At 48.7% G+C, this 20,593-nt stretch overlaps 1 protein-coding gene across 3 annotated transcripts in view; it reads left to right on the plus strand.

Moving 5' to 3' along the window:
• The window catches only part of Lrrc20 (leucine rich repeat containing 20), a 99,748-nt gene that overhangs the window by 76,890 nt on the left and 2,265 nt on the right, over window positions 1–20,593 (plus strand). The window contains exons 5-6 of one of the 3 annotated variants that reach the window (XM_028776884.1): window positions 16,084–16,180; window positions 16,370–16,466. The exons of the other annotated variants lie outside the window; for them this stretch is intronic. Coding sequence (XP_028632717.1) covers window positions 16,084–16,154 — 71 coding nt within the window. The 3' untranslated portion in view covers window positions 16,155–16,180; window positions 16,370–16,466. Of the gene's footprint in view, window positions 1–16,083; window positions 16,181–16,369; window positions 16,467–20,593 lie in introns of those variants that run through there. 3 annotated transcript variants of the gene reach the window in all.

Raw genomic sequence — 20,593 nt, forward strand, 5'->3', positions numbered from 1 at the left:
ATCTTTGGGCTGGAAAGGTGTCTTAGGGCTTCATTGCTGTGAGCAGACACCATGACCAAGGCAGCTCTTATAAAGGACAACATTTAACCGGGGCTGGCTTACAGGTTCAGAGGTTCAGTCCATTATCATCATGGCAGAAAGCACGGCAGCGTGCAGGCAGACATGGTGCTGGAGAAGGAGCTGGGAGTTCTACGTCTTGATCCACAGGTAGCAGAAGGGGACTATGTGCCACACTTGGTGTGGCTTCAGCATAGGAGATCTCAAAGCCAGCCTCCATGGTGACAAACTTCCTCCAACAAGGCCACACCTAACAGTGCCACGCCGTATGGCCAAGCATTCAAATACACGAGTCTGTGGGGACCATTCCTATTCAAACCACAAGGCTTGTAGCCATAACATAATGCAAAAATGTATTTAGTCCAACTTCAGAACTCTGCATATTCTCTGAGTCTCCAGCTTGTTTAAAACTCCAAAGCTCAGAAGTCTCTCCCGAGATACATGCTGTCACTTAGCTGTAATCCCCTATAAAATCAACATCGAAAAACCAGATCACATGCTTCCACCACAGGCATTGCCATTCCAAAATGGAGGAAAGGGAACTATGTATGGAAATAGATGGACCAAAGCAAGACCGACAGCCAGCTGGACAAACTCCCAACTCTGCATCTCCATCAGGCTGCTTTCAGCCTTGTTGACTGCGACACACTTCCTTCTGTTGGGTTGGTTCTGCTTCCTCTTCGAAGCTTTCCTCAGCAGGTATCCCACAGCTCTGGCATCTCGAGCATCTCGGGGTCTCTAAGGCAACCTCACAGCTTCATGCAATGGCCTCTCTGATCCTCCATGTCCCTCATCTGCCCCCATGACTTTCCTTAGCTATGGGGGAGAGAGCCATGTGGCCGAAGCTGCTGAGTTCTGCTGCTTGCTGAGACTAGAACATGGCCCCTTTGTTCAATGACATCTTTGCCAGCTTTCTGTTTTCTATCGTTTTCCTTCAGCGTCTAAGCTTGGCTGTCCTGGAACTTGCTCTGTAGACTGACCTTGAACTCAGAGGTCTGCATGCCTCTGTCTCCCGAGTGTTTGGATTAAATTCATGTACCACTATGCCTGGACCTAAGCTTTTCTTTAGCAGATCTTCATAAGCATGGCTGCTATGCTTCAAGATCTGGATTAACGGCTTGTGTTGATCTGGATCAAAAGCATGTATCATCCCACCTCAAGCTGTGGACCGAATGCATGTTGTCTCCCTGCTTCAAGATCCAGGTCACAGGTTTGCTCTCCATGACTTTATTGTAGTTCATCCTAGATCCAAATTCTAGATTCAAATTGACAACCAAGAGTCTATTCCTTGTCAACTTGACACACAGTCATATCATCTATGTCCAAATGAAAACAATAACCAGGTCATCACAATGCCTAACAAGAAAGAAATCTCCCTTGTACAACAGCAAACACATAGTAAATTTAGAATAGGTGGCAGTGTCCCTTGGGGAGCATCCTTTTCACAAGATGGAAGCTTAGCTGGATGGGATCTGGCCCTGAGGTCACCACTCCCTTAATTCTACTTAATAACTTTAATCTGTTTATCTCCCTGAACACAGGATTCAGCTTCATTCTACTCCCTGGTGCCCCTTTAATTCCATGAACCATACATTTTGTATTTTTCTTGTACAGCTTGCTCTATTTGCAAAACACTGTCTCCATAAGAGTGACCCACAGGTCCAGAGTCTGTCCATGCTAGGTTGTTTCGAGATTTCCTTTTCAATGTAATTAATCTAAATCTCTTCACCTTAGCCTCAGGCAGACTCTTCAGACAAGGGCAAAAAGCAGCCACATTCCTCACCAGAATATCTAAGCAACATATTAAACATTATCCTTTGAAACCACTTGAGCCAGGCCCTCACAGTTCAAATCACCTTTGGCACCATCGCCTTCCATGTTCCTACTAGGATAACCCATAGCCCCACTTAAATCGTTCAACTGATTTTCTTCTAATCCACAATCCCCAAGTCCATATTCCTCCAAACAAAAACATGTGAAAGCCTATCACGGCAATACCTCACAGTCCCAAAGGCCATATTACACTAAATGAAAGCATGGTCAGGCCTATCACAGCAATACCCGACTCTTGGTACCAACTCCTGTCTTAATTAGAATATCATTGTTGTGAAGAAGATACCATGACCAAGGCAACTCTTCTTACAGGAAAATACTTAACAGGGGCTGGCTTAGAGTTTCAGTTTAGTCCATTATCATCATAGTGGGAAGCATGGGATTGTAGAGGAAGACTTGATGCTAGAGGAACCAAAATTTCTCTTGATCCAAAGGCAGCAAGGAGACTGGAATTCCACATTGGGCGGAGCCTGAATGCAGGAAACCTCAAAGCTCACCCCACAGTGATGTACTTACTCTAACAAGGCCACACCTACTCCAGCAAGGCCACACCTCCTAATGGTGGGCCAAGCATTCAAATGTATGAGTCTGTGGGAATCCTTCCTATTCAAACCACCATAAGCCTCTAGGATTGAATCCCTGATACTGAGGAAAGGAAAGTACAGGTACGAAAGTGGAGAACAAGAGGCCACGGGGCAACTGGTTGACCCCAATCCCTTGTGCAAGGCCTTGTTTGGGCATTGGGTGACTACCCAAGACAGAAACCCATTCTGATATTGCAGTGGCATTAGTTGTCAAGCCTGACTACCAGGGTTCAAGAAAATGTAGGCTTTCTTTCCAGATTTTTTCAGTGTGTGGGTGTCACCATTTCCTGCAGTGACTAAAAGAAAAGATTAAATGAATTCTTTATTGTATCTAACTGATAGGCAGGAAGTTGTCTGTTCAGAATGGCCTGTAATGCAGAACAGAGTCAAACAGGGGCTTGCAGAATATAACTGTGTTATCTAAGTTACTTTTCTATTGTTGTGAAGAAATACCAGGACCAAGGCAAAAGTTACTAGGTCCCATAGTTCCCGAGGGCTAGAGGTCATTATGACGGGGAACACAGCAGCAGGCAGACAGACATGGTGCTGGAGCAGTAGCTGAGAACTTACACTCTGATCCACAAGCACAAGGCAGAAAGGAAGAACCAGATGGAATGGCGTGGGCTTTTGAAACCTCAGAGCCCTCCTCCAACAAGGCCACACCTCCTAGTCCTTCCCAAAGGGTTCCTTCACCTGAGGATCAAACATTCAATCTGAGAATCTACTGGAGTCGTTATCGTTCAGATCACCACACGTGGACAGGAGAGTTGTCCAAGGTCACACAGTGACTTTGCTCTAGCGTGTAAAGATGGGAGCCAATACGGGGAAGTACAGAATGGCAGTCAGCTGTAGATACCCAACCGTCTATTGGCATGAGGTTCCCTTCTTCATCCCTCACTTCCTTTCCTTACCACATATACAGAAGGGATTGAAAGCCAAGGAGATGGCTCAGTCAAGCATGAGGACCTGAGTTCAAATCCCAGCAATCACAGGGAAGAGAAAGCTGAGCATGGGCCGGTGAGATGGCTCATGGGTAAAAGGTCTCAGATGGTGTGTGCCTGCATGTATGGCAGGCACACTTCACTGTAGTGACAATTTTGGATTTTGGGTTTCTTTAAAAATCACAGAGATAGTATAAGAATGTGTCTTTGTTTTAATCCTAGGTATGGGATATGGGGCTGCTTCAGACTGTCCACAGCAGCTGGCTATGATTTGCCTCATGCTCTAGCAAGGGCGTGATTTTTGCCAGCAGCAGATAGTTTCCGGGACTGTGCGACTTTTGGGGACTTTTCCGAGGGGCTATAGATGCTAAAGCCTTGAGAGGCGGGATGGGTGGGTAGTTGTTAGTTGTTTGCTGTTGGTTGTTGTTGGCTGTGGTTTGTTAAATTGCCCGTGGTTTGTTAAGTAGTTGTCATGTGCAAAGAAGAAACAAAAGAAGAAATTAGATATCCTGATGGTGAAGATCAAACTTGCCCCAAGGAACTCGATGCTCTTACTCATCTGGAAGTAGTCTAATAAAATCTCTCCCCCATTCCTTTCTATCTTTTTTTTCTCTCCTATCTAGTGTTAGGGGGTTAAAAAGGTGGAGAAGGGTAGAGGAAAGAAGAACCCACAAAAAAGCAAATGCCGGCTACACCTCACTCATTTGCCTGGTACCTGCAGAGCTATGTATTTTGTCAGTGGTTGGTACAGGCGTCTATTTTGCCAGCAAGCAGTCATTGGACAGACAGTGTAAGGAAGCACCCTCTGGCCACAGCTATGGTGTCAACAAATGGGATTCAGTAACAGTGATGCAAAGACCTGCTGGCCCTGAAGCCCAAGTGGAGGGAAGTGTGTTTGCAGCCCTGACCCTGCACAGGGGCGCCCACAAGGGACTGGCAAGGTCACGTCTAGACAAAATACCTTCCATACACTTAGTCTCTGCCCAATGGCATTCTCTGTGCAGGCCACTCACTGTGCGGTGAAACCTTGGTGAATAAGAACCTCCAGTTATCCAGGATACTGTCAGGGCACTTGGCTGGCCGGACACGGGCATATTGCAAGAAGATCTTTGACACTTGTTTAAAATGTAACTGAAGGCTGCCGGGGCTAGGACTGTAGTTGCTCAGTTGCTAGAGTCCTTGCCGGGCGTGTGCAGACCCTGGGTTTGGTCCTTAGCATCCTGCTATCTAGGTATTGTGACATCTACCTATTGTCCTGGCACTTGGGAAATGGCAGCAGAAGGGTCAGGGCGTCAAGATCATCTTTAGTTCTGTAGTGAATTCCTGAGGCTCCACTTTCACACTGGTCTCCCAACACCTCCCACTCTTGGCTCCGCGCCTAGAGTGCTAGAAGGGGTTGTTCAGTGGTCTAGGTCTGTAAGCCCAGCCTTGCAAGGACGCCTGCCTAGGGCAGAAGCAGATTGTTGGAGTCAGACACGGGGCTCTAGCCAGGGTACATTAACTCTGTGCCAGGCACTGAGCTGAGACAAAAACAAAAAAACAAAAAAAAAAACAAATCTCATTTGGGGCTCCTGGCATCATGGCTTCCTAAGTAGCTGGTATTTACCCTTTGTCCACTTCATGCCTAAATGTTTGCTGAGGGCTTTTCAAGAATGCTCTCGTTTCCCCTCTGTAACCTTTCAGAACAAAACGATGGTCATACCATCTGGACAGAGCAAGGGTTCTGACCCAAGCCCCCTCAGGTCACTCCCACCAGTATTTTGCACACGAATAGGGGATTTTTTTTTTTTTTTTTTAGAACAGAGAGCCCCAGGAAAGCTGAGGTCCAAGCACAGTACCATGGCTGAAAGGGAGCTCCAGTGAGGTGGAGAGAATATGTAAGGCAGACTCTGGAGGCACATCCTGCCAGCTCCTGTCTTCTCCTGTTTACTCGGTCTCACACAGGAGCAGCAGGGCAGCATCCCAGGATGGACACACCCCATGAGCACCTCCACCACCTTCTAATGAATCCTCATGGAGAGAGGAGACAGTGCCCACACTGGCTGTACATTCAAGTCATCCAGTGCGCGTTTAAACACATCAAATCGGGGTCACATCCAACGCCCGTTGAACTAGCCTCACTTGTGAGGGAATCATGATTCAGGACGTTTTTAAACTCTCCAGATGAGGTTCAGGAGGTGGCTCAGCAGAGAAAGCATTTGCTGAGCAAGTGTGAGGACCTGAATCCCAAGCCTGAGAACCTGCATAAAGCCAGATGCAGCTGTGTGGCACATCTGTAATCCCAGCACATCTACAAAGGGATGGGAGGCGGAGACGGGAGAATCACAGAGGCTTGTTCACGAGCACCCCCCACCCCCACCCACCCACACATCGTACACAGTAGAAAATAAACTGTGCTCCAGATGATTGCAGTGTGCAGGCAAGACTGCAGCTGAGCCAGGCCGGACCTTCTATCAAATAAGCGCACTTCTGCCTCAGGAATAGGGTCTTTTCTACTTGGAAACACATGCAAACCCAGACGAAACCCCATGTCAGTCTCTGGAAAAGCTATAACTAACCTCTACCCCAAACCTCTGGAGAAGTGTGCAGTTCAGGACTAAAACCACTAAGCCTGGTCCATGGGAGGTGACATTCTGCAGGAGGACAGCTGAGTTGAGCTCTGTGGCATGTATCTTACTCAATGGAACCATCTCCTGGACCCCGGTATGGTGCTATGTTGGCCCTCCGATGCTCCAAACTCAGTGCCTTGGTTACTTTTCTCTCTTGCAGCCTGTCACAACATCATCCTAGGCATTGAGCTTCTGACAGCCCATTAAGAACTCCCAGCCTTCCGATTAGAGCCCACCAGCTCTGTGGGAGAGAGAGGCAGACACTTGAGAGACAGAGAAATTATCTTGGTCTCTGAGTAGCTAAGTTGGAGCCCTTGGTGGGTTGGGGCTGACTAGAGGAGGGAGAGCGGACCAGGGCAAGGGTGGTAATGAGCCGCTAGCCATGGGCCAATGTTTCAGTGCATCATTCTTCTGTCTCCAGAGGCAGATGGTTATTTCTAAAGAGAACTGTTGCAATCAGACTTCATTGCATGTCAGATCTGGGTACAGAGACATTAAGGAAAGTCTGTGTGACTAGTGAGTGGCCTCCTTCCTGCCCACTCAACCGGCCATCTTCCCTGTCAGCCTGTGGGAGGAGGGTGTCCTAGAAGCCAGGGTTTTTCTTTGTTCCCTTCTCTTGTAGCTCATATTTCTGACAGGGTTGCGTCTGTGTGTAGGTAGGAGATCGTTCTAGGTTTCTTCTAGATCCTTAAGAAACTGCAGGCAGCTGGGCATGGTGGCGCACACCTTTAGTTCCAGCACTGGGGAGGCAGAGACAGATGGATCTCTGAGTTCAAGGCCTGCCTGGTCAATAAAGTGAGTCTTAGGACAGCCAAAGCTACACAGAGAAACCCTGTCTTGGAAAGGAAGGAAGGAAGGAAGGAAGGGAGAGAGAAACTGCAGACTTCCTTCCCATCCACTCCACGTGCCCCTCAGTAACTCCCTCCTCCCATGAAACCAGTCCATGGTCCTCTTAATGTACCTGTGACCGCATCCAACGGGCGATGTGGCACAAGACCATCTCAGAATGTTTAGAAACCAGGCACAGTGGCATGTGGTATTTCTCTGAAGATCACATCTTTCAGGACCTTGAAATAAAGCTCATTTTTTCCAGCTCTATTGGTTGTTGTGGGGATCACAGAATTAGTATGTTTAATGTTCTGTCATCCCAGCCTTTGAGAGAGAGAGAAGTGTTAGGGAGTTTAAGGTCATCCTCAGGTACCTAGTAAGCCTGAGGCAAGCATGAGCTACCTGAGACCCCAGGTACACACAGAGGCTGGGGAACCGGCCGAGTCAAGATAGTGCTTTCCTTGCAAGCGTGAGAACCAGAGTTAAGATCCCCAGCACCCGGGGGAAAAAAAAAAAAAGCCAGGCATGGTTGTCCTAGTTTGCTTTCCATTGTGATAAAACACCATAACCAAATGCAGTCTGGGGAGGAAAGGGTTTGTTGTAGCTTACAGGTTATATTCCATCATGAAGACAAGCCAAGACAGGGCTCAAGGGAGGAGGCTGAAGCCAAAAGCAAGGAGAAAACAACCCGGACTCTCCTGCCTAAGAAATGGTACCTCTTATAGTGGACTGGGCCCTCCTTCACCAACTGTCAATCAAGAAGATGCTTCACGGGCCAGTCTAATGGAGGCGAGTCCTCCAGTGAGGTTCCTCCTTTCCAGGTGTGTCAAGCTGACTGCCAACGTTAGCCGACAGACGCTATTGCACACCTATAACCTGAGCTCTAAGGAAGCAGAGACGGGCATCCTGAGGCTCACTGGCCAGCCTGGCTAACTTAAGTGGGTGACCTTCAGGTTCAGTGAGAAGGAGCGGTAGAACAAGACACCTGATGTTGGCCTCTGGCCATGACATGCATATGCACGTGCATACCATGTATATGTAGACACACACTCCACAGGCCTGGTGGTACACAGCTCCCCAGGCAACGTAGAAGCAAGATGATCTGGTTTTTAAGGCCCGCTTGTGAAGCCTTGTATTAGCCAAATTTACGATGTAGCCTTGTATGACACTGACTGGGAGACTGGGGTCTGGGTCTCAGGCCCCATCTCTTCAGTAGTGAGTTTAGGACTCCCCATCATACACAGCCTCCCCAGAGGCTGGAACCCAACATGAGGGATTGTCTGAAACCAGCTTTGAGCTTCTCCCTGAAGGCAGGGGGCTATTCTGTTTCTGTTTGGCTTCCTGCTTTTCTGTTGGTGTTGGGGAGATAGGAGAGGCCTGGTTGCTCCCCCATCTGGCTTCCAGTCAGCCACTAGCACAGTCTGAGGAACTGAGTGTGTCCCTGATGGAGCCCTGTGGTAGGCATCACCCCCTCCCCCCACCCCAACCCCACCATCTCAGCTGGATCACCTGATTTCATGTGCTTGTCTGTGACATTTTGAGTGGGATGTGAAGCTGTGCTTTGTGTAGCATTCTTCATTTTACATGGTTTAGTTTCTAGGCACCAAGAGTTGCTATGAGGCTTAGATATGAAGCCAGGCCCTGCTTCGGGCCAGCCTGGATTCCCAAGAATCTAAAGTCATTCCAGATACACTAACCTCTGCTAATTAACTCCATGCTGGGAATTCACCACCCCTCCACACTTACCTGTGCCCAGTCTCCTCCTCCTCCTCCTCTTCTTCCTCCTCCTCCTCCTCCTCTTCTTCTTCCTCCTCCTTCTCCTCTCCTCTTCTTCTTTCTCTTCCTTCTACTCCTCTTCCTTCTCCTCTCTCTCCTCTTCTTCCTCTTCTTCTTCCTCCTCTTCTTTCTCTTCTTCTTCCTCCTCCTCCTCTTCCTTCTCCTCTTCCTTTTCTTCCTTCTCCTCCTCTTCCTTCTCCTCCTCTCCTTCTTCCTCTTCCTCCTCCTTTCAGCATCCTTTTGGGCCATGGGGGTCACATGGATGAAGAACATCACTCAGAGAGATGGCATTCATTGATTTGCCTCTCAGCTGACCCTCTGGATTCACACGACTGGGTCAATAGTACTAATGACCAGCAAGAGGACGTCAAGCTGGCTTCAGGGCAGTGATGTCTGTAAATTCTGCCCGCCTGGGTACTGCAGTGATTGATTACCCAAGCCTTCCATCAATAGACAGAGCCCAGGAAGGAGCATCCGGGAGGGCAGGGCATTTATCCTGATTGCAATCTTTCTCAGCAAGGTTTGGCAAGTCTTTGGCTACAGCTCCCACCAAGAACACAAGACTTTGCAACCCCCTCCATACACTAGTGGACCAAGAGAAATTTAAACAGATCTCTCAGGTTTTTGATCACTATGTATCCCAGGCTGGCTTTAAGCTCCTAGTCCTCCTGCCTCAGACATTCCCTTCTTTTGTGACAGATAGGGTCCCCTGTGGCCTCCAGTGGATTTACCAAGCATGACCTTAAACTTCTTATCCTCCTGCATCTACATCACAAAAGCTAAAGTTACAGATGCATAGCACCACACCTAAGTTAGTTATGCAGTGCTGGGGATAACCTGAGGGTTTTCCTGCATGCCAGGCAGACACTGTCAGCGGAACTACATCCCTAGCCCCCACCAGAGCCTCCCAACTGCTGGGGTTAGTCAGCATATTCATGTGGCCCACCACACCTGAATCCTTGGAGCATTTTGCTTTGGCTTCATGGGAGGAACCTCATCTCATACATCCTTCAACTGAAGGAGACAGAAGCTGCCCCAGAATTCTTCGAAATGCCCATAGCATCTTATGTGCCATGATGTGGGGTAGCAGCTGAATGTCTAGCAGAAGCCAGAGCAGGAGGGGTTGTGCATCCCTATGCTGAAGCCTTATCTCAAAAAGAAAAACGAGAGCCTGGAGAGATGGCTCAGAGGTTAAGTTAAGGGCACTGGCTGCTCTTGCAGAGAACCCAGGTTCAATTCTCAGCACCAACATGATGGCTACCAACCATCTGATTCCAGGGTATCTGATACTGTTCTCTGGTCTCTGAAGGCACCAGGTACATACATAGTACACAAATATACATGTATGCAAAACATCTACACATGCGAAATTATTATTATTATTATTATTATTATTATTATTTTAGTAAAAAGAAGCAGGGCACAGTGGTACATGTCTGTAATCCCAGCACTTGGAAGACAACAGCGAGGCAATTAGGAATCAGGTCAGCCCCGGTTACATAATGAGTTTGGGTTAGTCTAAGCTACCTGAGACCTTGCTGCAAAGTGAAAACAGGAGGCTGGAAGGATGGCTCATTGGTTAAGAGCACTTGCTGCCTTTCCAGGAGACCCAAGTTTGGGTCCCAGCACCTATATAATACTCGTAATTGCTAGTAATCCCAGCTCCAGGGGATCTGATTCCATCTTTTAGCATGCACACACACACACACACACTAACCTTTAAAACAGCAACAAAAATGTTATATAAGAGTTTGGGGGGGTACCAAGGAACATGGCAGGAGGTGGCCTTTGAGCTAGAATCGGAGGAACAGCAGGATGCAGGGAGGTCCCCAGATCTGAGAGGAAGTACAGGTCAGAGTGACAAGGCCTTTTCCATTATTAGGGATATAAGTGACATGCTCTGGCCCAGGGAACCGCATTTGACACAGACACACTTGCTGTCCTCATCCTAAGGCACAGAGCGCTTCATCTCCTCTCCATCCTCTGTCTGTCTCTGCCTCCGTTCAGATGCAGGGAGCATAAATGATCCTTCTTGAGCTTCATCCCGGAGCTCCTGGCTGGCATCCTGGGCTTGTCATCTGTAGTGAGACTGCTGTGGTTTGTCAGTTGTGCCAGCATTGACACGGTCTGCAGCTCCACAGCTCCTACCTCTGAGCTGCTTGTCACTCTGGCAGTCGCCAGAGAACGAGTCAGCCGCTCTGTGCTTCCAGAGGATTCAAAGAAAGGTTCAGGCTTGCGGGTAGGTGGGGAAGAAGATGCAGGGACCAAAATAGCCAGCTTCTCATTGGGCCTGGAGTCCCCAGCTGTCTTCCAAGGCTGGGCTGCAGCACCCTAGCATGCTGTGACCGTGCATTACAGGGAGACCCTCTTCGAGGACACCAGCCACTGGGCAGACCTCTCAAGTCCCATGCAGAAGGACAAAGGAATCATGAAGTCCACCATGGAGACAGGTCCTTAGCAACGCCCCAGCTCAGTCCCCTCTAGAGAAACTGAAGCAAGAGCTTTGGTCTCCAGTGGCAGGATGGGAAGTGAGGTGGTTTAGCAGGTCTGAGCCCCATCTCTGAAGTGGGAGCCCTGAGACAGTCAAGGTTACAAGACCCGAGCAATCTGCCCAGCATGATTACCTTCAGGAATAGAGAAAGCAGATTAGTGTCTCGATTTGGCCCTGTTCCCCCAGGTGGATGTTAGGATCAGGTTCTGTCTTTCCTACTTGACCACCTAGCTTGATGACCTTGGTCACCAAGAATCTGAACTTGGTCACAGCTCAATCTCTTTATCTGTGAAGTGGATCTGTGGTGGTTTGAATGAAAATGGCCCCCAGGAGCCATACTGGAGGAATTATGTTGCTGGGGACAGACTTTGAGGTCCCAGATGCTCAAGCTAGTCCCGGTGTCTCTTCCTGTTCCTGTGGATGGAGATGTAGAACTCTCAGCTCCTTCTCCATCACTATGCCTGCCTGGATGCTGCCATGCTTCCCAGTATGATAATGGACTAAACCTCTGAGACTGTAAACCAGCCCCAATTAAATGGTTCCCTTTATTGGAGTTGCCATGGTTGTTAGCATTCTGTCTAAACTCTACCCCCACAGTTACCTGGCACTAGCCAGGTATGTTCCTCCCCACAACAACAGCCAGGTAGGCCTTGCCCACTATAAAAGGGGCTGCTTGCCCCCTCCCCCCTCTCTCTCTTGCTCTCTTGCTTTCTTGCTTCCCCTCTGTCCCCTCACCCTTTCCCCCTTCCCTTCCCCCTCTCTCCATGTTCTCATGGTGGGCCTCTACTCCTCTCCTCTCCTCTCCCCTCCCCTCCCTTCTCTTCTTCCTCTTCCTCTTCCTCCTCCTCCTCCTTCTTCTTCCCCCCCCTCTCTCTCTGCCTCTAGTACCCTCTTAATTCTCCTCCCCATGCCCTGAATAAACTCTATTCTATACTATACTGTTCTGTGGCTGGTCCCTCAGGGGGAAGGGATGCCTCAGCATGGGCCCGCTGAGACATCCCATTCCCTCACATCTCACCACACCCCCATAGAACATATTCCCTTTCTTTTTATCTTTTAATAAACATATCAATGGTCCTGGTGTCTCCTCACAGCAATAAAACCCTAACTAAGACAGGATTATTGTGAGGAACCTTTTAGAACAAGGCCTCAGCCATCAGTTTCTAGAAGTATCTTTTTGCTAGGTCCTCTTAGATAAGCTGCCAAGCTCCTGAGTGGCAGGCACTTAGAAGCAGCTTTTGCTAAAAAGGATTGACTTTCTACTTGGCCTTACGGGTCACTCAAAGCAAGACAAAAGCCTGACATCTCTGCATTTATCTGTGTCTGTCTCCTTGACTTTTACTCCTGCTGGACAGGCTTGTAAATTACTTCGGAACACTTACTGAGTCCAACACACACACACACACACAGACACACACACACACACATGCTCTTTGAGACTGACAACACAGAGCTGAGTCACTGTCCTCCCTTGGATTCCAGGAACAGCAAAGGCTGGCAGGACAGATGACACTTCCCTGCTCCCCCTCAGATGCAGGCATTCTCAGCTGGAAGCCCGGCATCCTGCCGGAACTGGAACCGTATTGGTCCCCATCAATCATGGTTGCAGTTGACAGTTGAATAATTAATTCGTGAGACCCCTTTGAAGGTCCAGAATGAGTTCATCTTCACCAGGATTCCTTAATTATATGCATGCCTCTTGCCCTGTACCACAAGTCTTTCTTTATTCAAACCTAAATGTCCCATTTGTACCCATTTATAAGGAATCTGGACTCAAATCTGTAGCAGAATTTTATAAATGAAGACCCATCTATCCGACCACACTCTGAAACCTTTCTCTGTTGCTAGTTTTTAGTTATCATTGGTTTTGTTTTACTTTAAATCATCAGGCCAAGAGCTAGATCGGGCCTGTTTATACTGTAGGGAGAGATGTGATGACTTTTGAAGGAGTTCAAACTCTTGTTTCCTTCCCATGGTTGTCTGAGAATCAACTTTGCCTCTGTTCTTTTTTTTTTTTTGGTTTTTCGAGACAGAGTTTCTCTGTGTAGCCCTGGCTGCCCTGGAACTCACTCTGTAGACCAGGCTGGCCTCGAACTCAGAAATCCACCTGCCTCTGCCTCCCAAGTGCTGGGATTAAAGGCGTGCGCCACCACCGCCTGGCAAAATTATTACTTTTCTTATTTTACATGTATGAGTGTTTTGTCTGCATGTACATGTGTTCCACATATGTGCTAGGTGCCTACTGAGGCCAGAAGAGAACATATGATCCCCTAGGACTGGAATTAAAGATGGTTGTGGGCTGCTGTGTGGATGCTGGAGACCAATGGTCCCCTGAAGAGCAGCCAGTACTCTTAAGTACTCTGCTGAGCCAGTACTCTGCTGAGCCATCCCCAGCCCCAAGACTTACTGTATTTTTAGTTGTGTGTTTATGGGGAGGTCTCCCTGCAGAATTCAGAAGAAGGCCTTGGATCCCCTGGAGCTGGATTTACAGGGGGTTCTGAACCACCTGGTGTAGGTTAGGAACCAGACTCCTGTCTCAGCAAGAGCATGAAGCACTCTCACGCTGAGCCATCTCTCAGTTCTTCAGCAGATCCCAGTGTTGCATCTTTAGCACACCCAGTGGCCAGAGGCAAACTGAAACAGGGTCTGTGAGCCTCATTCCTAACAAGGAAAAACTATACCCACCAAGATCTTGAGGTGCAACTTTTAAAAAGTTGTCCCTCCTTTCAAAAGGACTATCTGTGGTGGGAGAGATAATTCAGTGGGCACAGTCACTTGCCACCACCCCTGATGGCCTGAGTCTGATCCCTGGGACCCACATGGTGAACATAGGAAGCTGACTCTGGCAAGTTGTCCTCTGACCTCCACAGGTGTGCCACAGTGCACACACACACTAAGTAAATGTGATAATTTTTTTTTAAGGTTGACATGGCGCATGAGCCAACAGTTAAAGGGCAGAAATGCTGGGCCAACTTCGAAAGGAAAAGATTTACCATGCTTGATGTCGCAGGGAAATCCTAGATGACTAAGATCCATATTGTCAGGAACATGGGCCGCTGGAGAGGGGAGGGGTAATCGATGTACAAGGACCTGCTCAGTGGCGCTGGGCCCGCTTGATGAACGCGTTCAGAACTGAGTTAGAGCAAGGAAACAAGATAATCCTTCCTCTTTTGTGGGGTAAGCTGTATGGCCTGAGAACCTCAGTTGCCATGGCAAGAGGAGGCCATTTCTGCTCAAAGCTGTCCCCTAGGGAAGTCAGAGGTGGTTGCCAAACTACAGGAGTTGATCTCCTGAAACAGATGGGGGGCGGGGGGCGGCGGTCCTGGAGGAGGCTGGGTCCCTCCCCAGTCGGGATGCTTCAAGTGTTAACTGGAGTAAGGAGATCTTCTGCAAACCCTGGGGTGGAGGTTGTTGTGTAAGAGAATTCCTTCCAAGGGTTAGGGTTTATTTAGTAAACTTCAGAGATGGCAGAGGGTATGGGGTAATAAAAGAACTGCCAGCATGTGTGATGGAACTCAAGGGTCCTCACTCCTGTTAAGGTGAACCTCTGTCAATGAGGACAGCTCAAACCAAGCAATGTGTTTATGGAGGGTCAGGGCAAGCCATCTTGTGTGCATGTTCCCCTAGCCGGGGACCTCCACCATGCTAATGAGGGCAACCCAGACTGGTTGCTGTTGGGTCCTAGGCAGTTTAAGTGACTTATTTTGCATGTAATTTCTTGTCATGAGTTCGAATGACAGCAGCTCTGGGCATGGTTCTGACTAATCTTTTTGTCTGTTTTTGTATTTCAAGACAGGGTTTCTCTGTGTAGCCCTCGTTGCCCTGGGACTCACTCTGTAGACCAGGCTGGCCTCTGAACTCAGAGATTCCCATCCCTCTGCCTCCCAAGTGCTGGGATTAAAGGCGTGTACCACCACCCAGCTGGCTGTAGCTAATCATGTTTGGTCTCGCCGTTCTGTTCTGTTTCATTATTTGTATGGAGTAGTGCAGGGCCTTTTCTGTCTGGAGTAAGCTTTTTAGGCCAGACTCAGGGAAGACCCATCAGCTGTTCAGTCTCCCAGTCAAAGTGTCCCCTACACCTGGCCCATCTTGTTGTGGTTTTGCTTTGGTCTTTTCGATACAATGTTACAATGTTTCTCCGTGTAGCCCTGGCTGTCCTAGAACTAGCGCTCTAGTCTAGAATCTCTTAGTACTCAGAAATCACTAGTCCTGTCTGCCCCGGAACTCAGAGATTGCCTTCCTCTGCCTCCCCAGTGCTGGGATTAAAGGCGTGGGACATCCTGCCCAGCTGTAGCTGCTCCATCTTTAATCTTGCAGACAGTTACTCTTGGCTGTGCGTCTGAAGGCCAGCACTCTGGGAATGTGTCTGTGCAGCTTGGAGACTTCTCATCAAGCGTTTGAACTCTCTCTCCATGTTAAAATTGTTCATTACTGGTCTTGCTGATACTCGCACGTCTCTGCAAGTGGATGGCTGCAGAAGGTCTGCCTTTCCCCCCCAGCTCAGCATTCCTGATGCTGATTAACTACCTCTCCACTCTCCCTTCATCTCGTCTCTTTCATCGGGCGTATCAGACGGGATGCCTAGCCTAGCCTGTTGGGACTGTGGGAGCGTGGGACTTCACCCAAAGACTCCACTTACCTCTGAGCCTTCATTTCCTTCTGTGCCCCATGGAAGCTGGTATCAGTGAAATGACTTGACCTCATTAAACCAAACACAAGGGGGGTTTTCTGCTTCCTGGTGATGGGGCATAGGGTGTCCTGTTGCCTGGTTACCTCCTCTCAGCCGCTGTCTAGAAAGGAATGAGCCTTTGTCTTCTTGCCATTAGCCTCACAGTTAACAAGGGGCAGCAAGAAGCTTGCCAGGCTGCATTAAGTGTTCAGCTGGAAGTGCGAGGGAGTGTGGGTGGGCACTGGCAGATGTCAATCACTTTGCTTTCTATCCTGCCTTTTCTTTCCCTATCCAGGTGCCGGAGCGAGGAAGCCAGGGCAGCTCAGGGACCCGCCTGTCTACCCACTTCACAGATGGGGAGCCTAAAGCCCGAAAAGCCTAGCTTGGAGACGGTTGGTTACTGAGCAGAGCAGGGGCCGAGAATGGGGCTACCTGCTCCAAAGTCTCTTCTTGAGGGAGGGAAATGTTTGCCCTGCATTCTGGGACAGAGTACTTACCTCAGACTCTTCTAGTCTGTCTTTCCATCTGCAGTACTTCCTTCTTACCAGGCAGGTGGTGATACCCCAACATGTGTCTCGTAGGCCGTCTTCTTGCCGAGTTCCACTATGCAAACTGCACACCGAAGCCCTGAGTGGGGCCCTGACCTGAGAATACACAGCCCACCCATAGGGAGCTGAGTGACCCATCACCCTGAAGTCTGGGTGGATGAATGTCCCTTTTCTAACCCCCTGCCACCTGAAGATTTGGCTTCCTGTGTTGTTCTCCCCTGAGAACCCTCACCCAGCTGAGGAAGGCAGCGCAAGCCGGGTTGTAAAGCTGCTTGGGGGATGGCAGAAAGGACACAAGGCCAGTAGCCAGCCAGCCCGCCACCATACACCCCTGCTTTATTACTCAGCTGCATGCCCCTTCATGAGTCTTTTAACCTCTCTGGACTTTGTCCTACACAGAGGATCACGCTAATCATGGTACTGAGAGTGGGGAGGGCTGGGGAGATAGTTCAGCAGCTGAGATCTGGTATTCACTTGCAGAATATTGGAGTCTGGGTCCGAAGCTGTCAGTATTGAATGAGTCACAGTGCTTATATCTCTGGCTTCAGAGAATCTCAGGCTGTCTTGTAGTCTTCCCAGGCACACATACATGTACACACCCACTCTCCCCAGGCATGTGCGTACGTGCGCATGTGAGCATACACATGGATAAAAATAAAATAAATCTCTTTTAAAAACTAATGGTACTCAGCTCGTTCCATGATTAAAAATGTTAAGTTAAAAATGTTAATAATTAAAAAAAAAGAAAAAGAATCTTTTTAAGCCAGGCATAGTGGTGCAGGCCTTTAATCTCAGCACACAGAAAGCAGAGGCAGGCTGATCTCTCTGAGTTTGAGGCCAGCCTGGTCTATAAAGTGAGTTCCAGAACATCTAGGACTGTTACACAGAGAAACTCTGTCTCAAAAAAAAAAAAGTTACTAATTCATATAAATCATGAATTAGCAAGCCCCCAATACCTAAAAACCCGTAGCACCATTGTTAGATATTTTCCATAGAGTACTTCAAACCCTGGCTTCAGTCTCCCCAGCACCACATAAACCAGATGTTGTGGAGCAGATTTGCATCGCCAACTGTGCAGACAAAAGGATCTGAAAGTCCATCCTCCTTGGCTACATAGCACACTCAAGGCCAGCCTTCAATACACAAGTGCCCGAGTAAAAATAAAAACAAGTAATAACAACCAAAAATTCTATCAGCAACAAAACTCAGCCCACCACAGAGGTCTCAGAAGCCTGTGTCACTGCAGAGGCCCATTTGGTTAGGCCTGTGCTGGCCTTAACTGCTTTGGGGGAAAAGAGGCCCCTGGGAAGTCCCATAGGAGTGGAGCCACCCACCTATCAGGTATAGATCCTTTAGGTTGCTTTCTCCCACCCATACCTACAGTAGCACGCCCCTTGTAGAAGAGACTTTGGACCAGGTAGTCCCATTCTCGGCCCCTGCTCTGCTCAGTAACCAACTGTCTCCAAGCTAGGCTTTTTGGGCTTTAGGCTCCCTATCTGTGAAGTGGGCAGACAGGCGGGTCCCTGAGCTGCCCTGGCTTCCTCACTCCGGCACCTGGACAGGGAAAGACTGGCCAGAGCTGGTGACCTCTCCTGCTTTCATCCTAGCAACCAAGCCTAGAGGAGAGGGCAGCATCTGTGCTACAGGAGCCTTCAGAGTCCACTACCTCCTGGCCATAGAGCCCTGGGCACTATTCACCATCCTCAAAGGACTTACGGTGTGTGTCAGGAGGGAGAACAAGGGACCTTGCTGAAGGTCTGAGGTGTGTCTCAGCCATGGGAATGGGGACCAGCCAGGCCTGACAGCCTCAGTTGAAAGCGATGGGGAGACAGGCTGACCAGAGCTAGGGTCCAGGAACCATCAAAGGCAGCTATACACAAACCCTTTGACGGAGCCATTGACTGTGCTCCTCCTGGCAGGCAGCCAAAGGCATTCTCACGCTAGCCTCTGAGGGCTGATGATGCGGCCTGAATGTCCAGCACTGTCAGAGGACAGGGGAAGATGCAGCGAGGAACAGACCCTGGTACACTTGGCTGCAGTTCAAGCAGGTGATTAGATATGTCCAAAGCCTTGTAAATGAATCCCACAACATGCCTTAATACATCCCAAAATGTTGGGCGCTTGCCAACCCACAGAGCCGGGGCGCCAGGGGTGGAAGTGTAAGACCGAACACTTGCTAGTAAGCTCAGTGGCCAGCACTACAAAATACAAAACCAAAGGCCATCAGCCAGCTTGAAGGGGCTCCCGCAGGCCAGATCTGGAACAAACTGAGCAACAAATTAATTAAACATGCCAGCCATAAATCAGTAGATGCATAGGAGTCCCTGTTAACAAACAGATGGACGTCCAGGAAAGGTAGCCCAGTGCCATACAGCGCAATGCTGAGTGACTTGGGGCCCTGGAAAGCTGTCACTCTGCAGTCACCATGAAGATGGATATAGCAAGGACCGTCTGTGGACCTCCAAGCTGTGGCAATGGGTAGGAACCGTTGATAAAGAGGCACTGCTTGCCTATACTTAAAACTGTGTCCCCATGGAGTTCTAGTTATTTGCAAATGAAGAAAGAGGGGGAAAAAAAACCAACAATACACCAAATAGCAGTTAATTATACAGTGGAGAAATCTAGCACCATACTGACAAGAGTGGTCACAACAACTTTCAAGGCTGACTGTCAACTGTGTGGCTGTGCACCTCCCAGGCGCACACCACCTGCGCAGGCTTGCAACTGAGCATCTGTGTCCCCACAGAACCATGGAGAGGAGGAAAGTAAGGCTCAAGACAAGGCTAGAAATTACCTTATGAGTTGGCTGGTACATTGTATTCATTCCTTTGTTTGTTCCTTTCTTTCTTTCTCTCTTTCTTTCCCTCCCTCCCTCCCTCCCCCCCTCCCTCTCTCTCTCTCTCTCTCTCTCTCTCTTTCCTTGGTGATTTTTGTTTTATTTTTGAGACAGGGTCTATCTGTATAGTCCTGGCTGTCCTGAAACTAGTTCTGTAGACCAGGCTGGCCTCGAACACACAGAGATCCTCCTGCCTCTGCTTCCTGGGTGCTGGGATTCAAGGTGTGTGCCACCACAGCCTGACATTCTTTTTTGTGCATATTTACTGTGGGAGGGTGTATACCCCACAGTGTGCTTGCAGAGGTCAGAACTTGTGAGCATCAGCTCTCTTCATCCCCAACGTGGGCTCCAGGAACTTCAGGTTCTCAGGTTGCAAGTCCTTTACCAGATGAACCATATCCCCGGCCACCTCATTTCAGACTGTGTACTAGGACTTAAATGAGGTCATTACTACCTATATTTTTGACAAAGTGCCTTGATTGTGTTTTGAGGGAGGCTCTATTGTCCTTGAATGAATTGAACAGGTGATAATTTGAAACCTGATTTCTACATTGTACACATTAGCATTTGGGACCCTGAGCTATGACAGGAAAGAGTCTGACTCCTGAGAAGCCCAGCTTGTACTTGACCATCCAGGACACTCCTACAGGCATATGACACAGGGGACATGGTGTAGGGAGTCCTGATGATGTCACATTTTGAGCCAGTATAGCCATGAAGGGCCATTGCCTTATCCAGGTCCTCATGGTCTACAAGTGGTGGGTGGATAGTCCTGCTTTAGGGACTCCTCAAGGGCACAAGTGGCCAGAGACAAAGTCTCATGTAGCCCAAGCTAGCCTCAAACTCCTTATGTAAGTGAAGATGGTCATGAATTTTCTGATTCTTCCGTGGCTACCTCCCAAGTGCTGAGATCACAGATGTGTGTCTCCACACCTGGTTTAGCCATTTCTAGGACTGAGCTCACAGCTTCATGGGAGCTAGGCACAGACTCTATCAACCGTGTTACATCATCTGCCTCTAAACTGGCTGTTTTCTTAATCACTGTACTGCGACGTATCACACGCCACACATTTCCTACATGGAAAGTGTACAGTTCAGTAGGCTTCAGCATGGTGTATTACTGATTTAAAACCTGTGCCACAGGGCCGGCAAGATGGCTCTGTGGGTAAAGGCACTTACCGCCAAGCCCAATCACCTGATGACAGTCTCGGAGAGCCACAGTGAAAAAAGAGACCAGTTTGAGATGGTTGTCCTCCACACGTGCTCTGTTGCACTCACACATACAAATATACTTATATACATATATACTCACACATATACATATACACTCACACATATGCATATATACGCACACATATACATATATATTCACACATATGCATATATACTCACACATATACATATATACTCACACATATACA

This window comes from Grammomys surdaster, unplaced genomic scaffold (genome assembly GCF_004785775.1).
Source record: "Grammomys surdaster isolate TR1022 unplaced genomic scaffold, NIH_TR_1.0 273, whole genome shotgun sequence".
In the NCBI taxonomy this organism is placed as follows: Eukaryota; Metazoa; Chordata; class Mammalia; order Rodentia; family Muridae; genus Grammomys; species Grammomys surdaster.